The sequence below is a fragment of the Vigna umbellata genome, chromosome 11 (assembly GCF_029865625.1).
Source record: "Vigna umbellata cultivar VRB3 chromosome 11, Vumbellata_1.0, whole genome shotgun sequence".
NCBI lineage: Eukaryota > Viridiplantae > Streptophyta > Magnoliopsida > Fabales > Fabaceae > Vigna > Vigna umbellata.
The window spans coordinates 29,316,345-29,328,177 of NC_142175.1; the positions used below are offsets into that span (position 1 = coordinate 29,316,345).

The 11,833-nt window shown below is 29.6% G+C and overlaps 2 protein-coding genes across 2 annotated transcripts; one reads left to right on the forward strand and one right to left on the reverse strand.

Annotated features, from left to right (window-relative positions):
- The first annotated feature begins 6,966 nt into the window (after window positions 1-6,966).
- On the forward strand, window positions 6,967-8,387 carry LOC124835239 (RING-H2 finger protein ATL60-like). The gene has a single exon (XM_047310141.2). It carries the CDS (start codon window positions 7,230-7,232, stop codon window positions 8,178-8,180), a length of 951 nt encoding a protein of 316 aa, XP_047166097.1. The 5' UTR covers window positions 6,967-7,229; the 3' UTR covers window positions 8,181-8,387.
- A 1,772-nt stretch (window positions 8,388-10,159) lies between these two features.
- Window positions 10,160-11,459, reverse strand: LOC124835241 (uncharacterized). The gene is made up of 2 exons (XM_047310144.2): window positions 11,003-11,459; window positions 10,160-10,869 (listed from the first exon to the last, which is right to left on the reverse strand). Exons 1-2 carry the CDS (start codon window positions 11,084-11,086, stop codon window positions 10,453-10,455), a joined length of 501 nt encoding a protein of 166 aa, XP_047166100.1. The 5' UTR covers window positions 11,087-11,459; the 3' UTR covers window positions 10,160-10,452.
- Window positions 11,460-11,833: the final 374 nt, after the last annotated feature.

Consider the following 11,833-nt stretch of genomic DNA (forward strand, 5'->3'; position numbering starts at 1 on the left):
AAATTTACAAAATGTTTATAGTTCTTGCCGATAAAAAAAATGTTTATAGTTCTATAACAGTTTTATCATAGTATCAGTCAGTTTTATCATATTATCTTAAATTTTGGATTACATAAAAATTATACAAAATTTCATGCAATCCAAATGACACGCTTCCTTGTTCTTCGGATTAACCATTTCTTTAGTTTTTTTTTTAAGAATTAAATATATATATTTTTTAGCTTTAAGGGAAAAGTGGAATTAATTTTTATTTAAATTTAATCTCTAAATTTTAAAAATATGTGAATTTGATTTTTTTTTAATTTTTCTTTAAAATTTATTTATTTATTATGTGTGAAATAAAATAAATAACTTAAATAATTTTCGTTAAAGAAAAATGTATTAAATAAGATAAATAATTCAAATAAAATATCAAAAGTATATACATTCAAATTTCATCATGAATCAAATTTAAATAATTAAATAAAATTAAAAAAATTTGATTAAAAATATTAAATTCACGTATTTTTTAAATTAAAAAATAAATTAAATCAAAATTTTGAATAAGAACTAATTTTAATTTTTAACTGTTAATGATAATTTTTTTAAAGAAAATGAATTTGAAAAGAAAAATTAAAGTACTGGAAAAGTTCACATTATAACCTCAATAATCATAATGAAGAAGAAGAATCATTCTGTCTATTTGTTTAGGGCAATTAAGCCGCAAATCATGGGAAAAAACGCGTTAATTAATATGGCTATAATCACCAATTTTCAAAGATGAAATATAGAACTTAATTCCACATTATTTGTTGGGAGTTTAATGTGACATGTAATTTGTGATAATTAATTTCTGAGAAGTTTACTTAGATGAATGATAATTTAGATTCTGCAGTAGTAATTTAAATGTTGTTAAATTTGATATAAATTATCTCCTAAACTCTTGGAATTCGTTTGGCTTATGAAATTGAAGACTAGATTAATTTCGTCCTTAAATTATGACGATTAATTAAAATAAACTCCAAAGCTAATAAAATAACAAATAATTAACAGAAGAATTACATCATTCTCTAATCATAGAGTCTAGTTGCTTTTCTATTTTTTTTTTTACTTTTTTTTATTGTTATAGACCATTTCTCAATTTGATTCACGTGAGTAGACTATTAAAAAAATTATTTCTGGACTATTTTTCTGTTCAAATATAATTATTAAAAATTATTTATTACATAAATTATTTTAATCAAGTAAATATAAATTTATAAAATTAATCTTAAGAAAACAACCATAATACAATATTTTATTATAATAAATTTTCTGTTATATAATTACAGTATATTTAAATTATCTTATTTATTATAATTACTATTCCAATTTTTTATTTTTGATTAATTTACAAATATTAAATTAAATATATTTTTAAAATTTATAAATTTGTAATGAATTAATTTATTATATATAAATATGCAGATCTATTAAATTAGAAAAAAAAAACTGTTGCTAAGGATTAGTTTCTAAAAAAACAGAATTTCAGTAGTAAAGAATATGTAAAATTTTAAAAAAAAATATTATGGGAATTTAGTCTTTCAAATGGTCTAGGTTTGGAAAATAATTGTTTTTTTTTAACCTAGTAACGTTAATAAAGTTTATGTTCTTTTGGATAATTATATTAAAGACACGCACAATATAACATCCCATAATTTCACACTCGACATTTAATACCACTCATAATGAATATAAAGGACTTCATACAAGATACCTATGTGTGTGGGTGTGTGTGTGTATATATATATATATATATATATATATATATATATATATATATTTAAACTCAAGTTTCAACTAAAAACTCATAAATACAACTCAAGCTCTTCTAATTTATTCTTATATCTCTTCCTTCATTGGCACTGAATCGAACGATATTCCTTCCTCTGCTCCCGTATAACGAATTATACGATCATCGCAAAAACACAAACACAAACAAGTAGGGGTGAGCTAACATTACACAAATCATTTGTAAAACATGCATAATTACATTGATACACTTAACAAACATCATATAATAATTATGTCATACACCCCACATACTATCATACAACAATCGCACCATAGACACTCATCCCATCATACCACAATCCCTAATAGACAATTATCCCACAATATTCCTTGTGATGACTTCTACTTATTCTTACAAATACACTTCCAAATATTTTATATCATCCACAAGGTTAGTCCTCAACACTATGTCCAAAACCGGCACATAGACCAGGACCTCCTGTCCCTCTCACCACATAATTCATCCTTCTCTACTTGAGATTGGATGATTATTAGAGTATTAGGATAACGTCCAACAACAGGACCCTCAACGTCAACATATACACTAATACCATATCATTACAGAATCTCTCCATGAGACTCATATCATGCTCATATTCCTCAACTCATATCATACCATTACAAAATCTCCCCATAATACTCATATCATGTTCAGATGCATAATTTCATATCAACATCATAAAATACATTCATCACAGAAATCATACAAGATAAATATATTACAAACAAATTAACAATAATAAAATATTACTATAAATGGTCACCGGAGAAGAATCAAATGTTTGACAATCATTAAAATAATCTTAATATATAAAAATTTTTGGAGAAACAAGAAGTTGAATCTCGCAGAGCCGGTTAGACAACTTCTCATCCTTTCAGGAAGATGCAATAAAAATTAAATAGAACAGTAAAAGTTATAGGGAAACAAAAAGTTGAATATGGCAGAGCCGGTTAGACAATTTCTCATCCTTCCAGGAAGATGCAATAAAAATTAAATAGAATAGTAAAAGTTCTGGGGAAACAAGAAGTTGAATCTGGCAGAGCTGGTTAGACAACTTCTCATCCTTCCAGGAAGATGCAATAAAAATTAAATAGAACAGTAAAAGTTCTGGGGAAACAAGAAGTTGAATCTGGCAGAGCCGGTTAGACAACTTCTCGTCCTTCCAAAAAGATGCAATGAAAATAGATAAAATAATAAAAGTTCTGGGGAAACAAGAAGTTGAATCTAGCAGAGCCGGTTAGACAACTTTTCATCCTTCCAAAAATACAATATAAATAAATAAGAAAAACAATAAAAGGTATGGGGAATACAATAAGTTGAATTTGGCAGAGCTGGTTAGACAACTTCTCATCCTTCTAAAAATGCAAAAGAAACAACTAAATGTTCTGAGTAATAATAACGTACAAACAGTATAGCAGAATCAATATCACGTTTTACAATTATCAAACTTGGATCTCGGCACAGAAACATGTTCTTATTCAAAATTCAAGATCATACAGAAATAAAATACTCCATATTCAAGATTTAAGATCAGACAAAAGCAAAATATTGCATATTCAAGACTCAAGATAATACAAAACGAAATACTCAAGGTTAGCTCCCCTTACCTCTATTCCAGACGTAATCTCCTGCTTAGAAGTTGTTCCCCGAAAACTTCCAGAATTTCCCCTTTGCAACTAGAATTTCCTCCAACTCTCTTCTCTCAAAATTTTTCTCAATATTGGGTGCAAGTTTCAGTCTTCCTCATGCTTGCTATTTATAGGCTAAGATTTGGCACTATTTAGGTTTTTTTTTTTAAATAATATTTTATTATAAATAATATTTAAATCCCATTACAGAAAGTTGTTCGCCCTTCTGAAAGTAGTTTTGTCTTTTTATTTATTTATTTATTATTTTTTTAATATTTTATTAAAAATACTATTTTATAAAAAAATAATATTTTGACTTCACCACCAAAAGTGTCTTGCTCACCATTCCACTTCTGAAAGGTTCTTTGTCATTTCGCAATCATATTTTTTTATTTATTTTATATATAAATATAGGGTTAAATATGTTTTTAGTCCCTAAACTATTGGCCGTTTGTGGTTTTCGTCCCTCTTTCAAAGTAAGGTACAATTTGGTCCTCATTCTTTCTGAAAATGTTCGTTTTAGTCCTCGAAAACTAACACCGTTTAAAAATTTGGTCCTCATTTAGCAACAAAATGAGGACTAAAACCAAAATTCCGAGGACTAAAACGAACGTTTCGAAAAGAATGAGGACCAAATTGTACCTTACTTTGAAAGAGGGACAAAAACCAGAAACGACCAATAGTTTAGGGACTAAAAACATATTTAACCCATAAATATATATATATATATATATATATATATATATATTTAATTTATTATTATTATTTTTAATGGACTTTACACACAAGATATTTAGAATACATTTTAAAAGGTTAAAAAAATATTTAGTTTTAATTTATATATAATGTGAAATTATTAAGAAGTTAAAATTAAAATAATAAAAACTATATTAACTATTATTTTTCTAATGTAATACTAGTAGAAAAATATTAATTTATTTTTTAGTAGTACATTGATACTTTATATATATATATATATATATATATATATATATATATATATATATATATATATATATATATATTTATTAGCTAAAAACATTGATAATTATTTAAAAGTTCAGCATCTCTTTTTGGGATATTTTTCATCAACATTATTAACATGATAAAGCAAAATCATAGTCCACAATCCATGCATGCATGTGACAATAATTCCATTCATAATTTTTTTTTCCTAATATGTGCCACTTCCTTGAGTAAAATGTTATTTTCCCATAATGATGATAATCAAGGGTAATTAATAAAGACACCAATGTTTAATATTAATAATTCAATTTGTTGCTAATAATTAATTAACAGGAACAAAATCTTCCCTCGTTATATTGTCTGCAACCACTTCCATATTTCTGTCAATAAATTAATCAATTAGTTTTTTTTTTAAGTTTTAAACAAGAGTTGGGATCAAAAGTAAATTAAATTATATTAAGTTTAACAAAAATCAAGCATAATTATTATTCAAAGAATATATATATATATATATATATATATATATATATATATATATATATATATATATATATATATATAGGTTTAATAGCCAATTTAGTCCTCACTTTGGTTGAAAAATCTCAATTTAGTCCCTCGTTATAAAAGTGTTTTGAATTAGTCCTAACTTTTAAAATAGTGGGTCAGATTGGTCCTTTCTGTTATATATATTCTTTGTTGATATGCAAATTAAATATTTTAAGAGTGTCTTCAATTCAAAACTTTATCTGTAAATTTTTTTGGTAGTAATTAAGTTGATTGAGTATATAGATTAATTAGCTTACTAAAAGAAAAAACAATCAACTTAAATTAATGTATAAATTAGTAGACTTAAGCTTTTAAATAATTAATAACTATATATATATATATCTATTAATTATTTAAAGATTTAAATTTATTAATTTATACATAAGTAAGTAACTTTTGTATAGTTGACCTAAATTTATGCATAACTTAATAGACTTCAACCTTTAAATAATTAATAACTATACATAGAAAGCTGTATATGAAAATACATTAGTTGGAATAACATATTATTATTAATATAGCTTTAAATAATTAATAGCTATACTTAGAGGGAGAGAGAGTAAGTATATGAAAATACATTAATTGAAATAACATATTATTATTAATATAGCTTTAAATAATTAACAGCTATACTGATAAAGAGAGTGTGAGTATATGAAAATACATTAATTGAAATAACATATTATTATTAATATAGCTTTAAATAATTAATAGCTAAACTGAGAGAGAGAGAGGGACAGTGAGTATATGAAAATACATTAATTGAAATAACATATTATTATTAATATAGCTTTAAATAATTAACAGCTATACTGAGAGTAAGTATATGAAAATACATTAATTGAAATAATATATTATTATTAATATAGCTATAAATAATTAATGTCTTTAACTTTATTTCATTTTAAGAAAGCATAATTTTCAATTTTCTTCTCCTCTTGGTAAATTTAGTGATAATTGACAACTTATAGTCAAAGATGCTCTTTATTTTAATTTGACTTTTTCAATATGAATTTGACTTATTTAACACGAAGAATGTGCCTTGAAACAACCCTCACTAAAATAGTTAGTTAGGTGAAGAGTACGACACTTTTTTTCAAATTATTAAATTAAAATAATAATAATAAAATAATTATAATCCGTGATGAAGAAAAAGTCCCAGGAAAAAAGAAGAAGCCAAATTTGCACATTAGACACTCATTTTTTTTTTCAGCAAATTTTAAAGTTTGCATATTTTTTTTTTCATTTGTAGAATGCTAAGAGTTACTATTACTACCTTAAATGTTAGGGTTTATAGTGTCCAAAATTCGGGTCAATTTTTAGAGTTTAAAGGTCAAAAATTTAGGTAAAGTGTAGCTTAAAATTCTACATATACAGCATTCCAGAGAATGGAATAACAACAACTTGCTTGCGAGTAATACAAAACATTATGAGCAGTTTTGAATCTTTTTTCAGTTGGATCCAATTTCATTTTCAATATATATATATATATATAATTTCATAAGTATTTTTTCTGTAATTTTTTTTCAAAATAAAATTTTATTTCCATAATCTACACAATAAAAAATTTGACTAAATATCAACAAATATTGTTGTGAAAATAAAACTTCAATTACAACAAAAGATAACATTAGAAACATCTATCCAAGTTTATGTTTTTTGATCCAAAGTTGCAATTTTTGTGTGCCCATTTGGGAAGTTAAACATCTGAATCTGAGTCATTAGTGGTTAAATTCAATAGACGGGTCAAAGGGGAAAAGCAAAGAAGTTATCTTTATAATTTCAAAGTCTTTCTAACAATAAATAAAAGGTAAAGTTAATAGTTTCAAACAAACAAGTCCTACCAATCTGGTAGGATAGAAGCAGTTGAATAAAGCCACAATTTTGAATCCATCTTTTCTTTTTATTTAATTAAATAATTGTAATGAAATCAAATTAAATTTTAATTTTGTCTGTAATTAAGTCATTGACTATTGACTCCAAATCCATCACCTTCTTCTTCTTTCCTCCTTTGTTCCAAAGTTGAAGTCTTCTTATTCCCTTCACCTTCCTAACTTCTTATCTCAAACCACATTTACAAGCCAAAGTGTCAAACCCATTTTTCAACTTCTCTCCTTCTCTATTCACTCTTGTTTACCATTCCCATTCCAACACTCTGACTATACAAAGCATTAAACTTTTTCGGTCTCTCTTCAAAACCCATAATTTCAAGACTAATTCTGTGTTCTGGGTGTGTTTAAACCTTCACCTGAATCAGAAAGTTTCGGTTTTTGAACATGGGTTCAACTCCGACCGCCGTGTCTGATGACAACTCATTCGGTGAATCTGATACGATTGAGATAACTGGGAAGGTCATGGTGGTGGCTATAATATTCCTTTTCATGGTGGTTGTGTTTGTTCTTGTGCTTCATCTCTATGCAAAATGGTTCTGGTGGAACATGGGGGAGAGCGCCGCCCCTCAGCCTCGCCAGCGGCGGCGGAGGCGCCGCCGGTTTGTCTTCGCCCCCGGGCAAGACCCGGTGGTCTATGAGAGTCACCAAGTTGGGCTTGACCCTTCAGTTTTAAAGTCCTTGCCAGTGTTGGTGTTCCAACCGGAGAACTTCAAAGAAGGTTTGGAGTGTGCAGTTTGTCTCTCTGAGATTATTGAAGGGGAAAAGGCCAGGCTTTTGCCGAAATGCAATCATGGGTTTCATGTGGATTGCATTGACATGTGGTTCCATTCGCACTCCACTTGCCCTCTTTGTAGGAACCCTGTTGGTTATGAATCTTCTAAAACAAGTCAAGAGAATGATTTCTCAGGGAACACTGAAACATCATCATCATCAATTGAAGAGAATTCAGGTGCTATGAATGGTTTACAGTCTTCAATTTTTCCCACAAATGTGTTGGTTTGGGGGAACCACACACAAGTTAGTTCTTTTGGGGTTTCCTTGGAAGAGGAAGAAGGTAGTTCTCAGCAGCCAACTTCTCCTCCATCATCTACACCACCTTCTTCTTCTTCAGATGGTGGCAATGTTAATGGCAGATGTCATGGAATGTTGGTGATTGATATTCCAAGTGAGTGCACTTCCTCCTCTCTATCCCCTTCTGGAAGTAGGTGTGTTGAAGATGAGGTGAAATCACCAATGGCTGTCACATTGAGGTCATTTAAGAGGCTTTTGAGCCGGGACAAAAAGTTAAGTCCTTGTAGTCCAAGTTCTGTAGATGTGGAACAAGTACAGAGCTAGAAATTTGTGGATGGAATCATTAATTATTATTTTTAGAAGAGTTTTTCATGAGAGATGGCTCTCAAAGAGTCATTGGTCTGCCACTTCCTTTCCAATACTAGTGCACATAAATGGCTGAGGATGGTTGCTATACAGTATCTCGTTATACAATCATTTTTTCCTTCTTTTTTAATGTCTGTGCTTGAACTTTGAAGCACATTAAGCCAATTTGTCTGAAATGTTTATATTGTATAAATGACAAATTTCTTCCCAGTAAAAGGGGAAAATGACCCAGTTTCTTTTGCACAAGCTGAACTTTATAGTATTGTTGACTTAATTTTGATCCTTCCCTGCAATTAGCCTGATCCAATGCTAACTATATCTTAAATATAAAATGGTGAATGCAATACAATGACTGAGTTTGACCCCACGACAACATTTTTTCTTTGATGAAATAAAATGCGGTTATCTAATTAATCATGCAACTGATATTTGCAGAATAAACAAAAAAACAGACCCTATTATGAATAGAGAGTACGTTTTTCTAATTTTCAGATGTGAACAGTGTTGGGAATGCGATTGCTGCAAATAGCAGAGGCTCACTGTTACTGGTTTGATAGTATAATTTGAATAACATGTTTTCTATTGTCAACACTATCCATAACTATCCATAACTCGAGATGATGTTGATGGTGCTATAACCACGATCAGGATTTGATAAAATATACATTAATCTAAATCTTTCTACCAAAAGGAGCCCAAAAAGTATGGCCAATATTTGATAAAATAAGTATTAATTCACATCTTAGTACCAAAAGGAGGCAATAAAAAGGGGTAAAGAAGAATAAATTACTAAGAACTTCAAGATCATTGCGTTTATGGTCTCGAGTAATCTTTATATGACATATAACCCGATTTTTTCAAAGGAGAAAGGGAGTGTTCATATTTCTTATATCAGGGAAATTACCAGTAGATCCTTTTGTGCTTGATGAAAGGTTGAAACTTTACCAAATAATTGGGCATTTCACTGTGAATATAACAGATAAGCTAATGTTTAAGGTAGTAGTCCACTTTCGGTTGGTTAGTTAGCCCCTTGATCAAGCTATCCAAACCCGACAAAGAAGTTTTATTGACAAATATTCTGCTTAGTTCAGTTGCCTAGATAGTGGCAGGCACAAATCCTAAATTTTCTCAATCATGTTTTCCTTTTCATACATACCATGGCATGGCCAATGCCTTTTCACTTTTCTTCCCAATGCTTTTCTACTTTTTGCCTCTTCACTTATTGTCCATCATCCCTTTAGGCCCTTTTTCCATGGTCATCCCCATTTCTTTGGCATGCTTAAACCAGTTCATGGATTCACACATAGTTTAGTGGCATGAACATTGGGAAAAGATTGACATTTGGGGGGTCTTGAAAGTTGGGTGATGTTTACATCTTCTTTTCTTGCTATATATTTTTTTTTTACCAATTCAATTTTACTCATTCTGTTCATTTTCTTATCTCCCTTTTCTCTCCTATCAGAGAATAGAATTTATCTTTTTTATATGTAGCAGAAAAGAGTTGAAAGCATAGCGTTTTGTAGGCTTTTGCAGCAAAATATGCTTTTTGTCAAAGCCATTGTCTGATTCTGTGCTTTCACTTTGTTACCTAATGACATCTGAACTAGTAAGACCTTAGCAGGTAAGAAATCCCTCTTCCACCTACATGCTAGAATGGAACAGCTTCTTTGAAAACTAGAATGTAAAAAGGAACATTGACTAAGAACATAAAACAAAAGAGGGTGGAAAAGGATAGGAAGAAACTATGTTAGGAAAAAGAGAGTTTTTTCAAATTTCTCAGGAAATTAGGCAAGTAGAGAATTACATGACTGTGCATATAGTTTTTATTCTTTGGTTTCCTGATTAAGCAAGATAAAAACTAGCATCCTTACTATAAATGAAACTTGTCTGTGAAGGGCATTTTGCTACTGCTGTGTTATAATATATAAATACTGTAATGGTTTCAGCAATCTCATAACATTACTTATAACTGTTTTGAAAATTATAAATTGGAAACAGGATGAGTTTCTAGAACAAGGAACAAAGGTTGCTTATTTTGAACTACCTTTGTCCACTATCAAATCCAACAAGGAGGAAATACAACTCATTCAAAACCAGAAACATAAAATTCTTCTCAAAGTTGTTGTACTACATTGGCCAGCAAAATTCTCTAGACAACCAAACACATTAGAAAGCCTTTCTCAGTGAAGTTTGTGTCACCACAATCTGCAACTGTGCCAGTGATCACAAGTCAAGTGACCACATAGAGGGGTCCATAGTTCTGATCAGCAAGAGGGCTATTATTTTGTTGTTGGAGAGAAATATAGGGTATCTCATTTTCCTCTCTCTTTGTAGGTTTGAAAAGGCTTACAAGAGGACCAGATGAAGGACGCCAGTGTTTTCCATCAGAACTTTTGCAGGACTTATACATTGGACCAGAAGAATAAGCATGCCTTTTCCCAGAACCACCCCTTGGTTTAGAATTCTTGGTGGTTTTTTCACCATGCTTGCTTTTCCTATCAGATTTCCACCATGAAGTCAGAGAACTTTTCCATGATTTCTTCCCCTTTTTTTCTTTCTCCGATCCTGCTTTCCTAGATTCCTCTGGGTACACCGATGAACTCTTTAGTTTTGCTTCCTTTCCATGTTGCTTTGCTTCCTCCAAGAACTAGTCAAAACCATAAAAAAACCATAACATAATATACAACATCATATTTTCTGTCATTGTCTCATTTGTTAACGAGTGCACAAAGAGCAACATTTAAAATTCAAGAACCAACAGTGAAGTAAGTATCTAATACCTGGCAAAAGTCTTGTTGCAGATCAAATCCATAGTCATAAAAGTGACACTCTTCAAATGTTGCTTGTGATGGAGATTTCATCATTTTCAGAAAAAGCAAAACTTGAGATGAACAAAATGAAAAGCAGAAGACCCAAAGAGAATGAAAAAAAATGAGGCTTTCAAGGATTATCCAAATTCACTGTATAACTCTTCCTAGGGACAAGCATTTGCATCATTGTGAAAATCCCTTCAAATGGAAAACAATGGCTTCTAACTTTTACATCAAATAAGTTCACATGGGGGAATTTACTAACTTGGATCACCAAAGGCAAAGTTCAACAACTCCCCATAAAAATATCAAAGTCACATGGCCAGTTATGGAGATGACAGTAACTGTGGTAGTTGAAATGGCATTGCAGTTTTTGGCTTATCATTCACATTTTTCTCATACAGGAAGAATTGGCGTAAATTGGAAGATGCATCAATATGAGAAGTGATTGTCTTATATAACATAGTACATCAAATTCAGACTAAACATAGGACAAAGTTGCCAGTGGGAATATGGTAGAAATTAAAATTGAAAAAAAGACCAGTACAATACAAATAGTATTTGATTTGGCATTTAGAGTCTACAATTTATAATTCTAATGTAAAAAATAAAGTTACACGGAGTAATTTCAACTTGAATATAAATCATAAATCCACATAGTTTGATTCTATATTGTAAGTCCAACTTCACTTTTAATGTAGAAGTGAAATTAAAGAAGCAATTGAAGAAAATGATTAGTTTTTTATGGTAACCAAGCATCCAAATATCCTGACATAAAAGTGGGTTAAATATTGATAATTA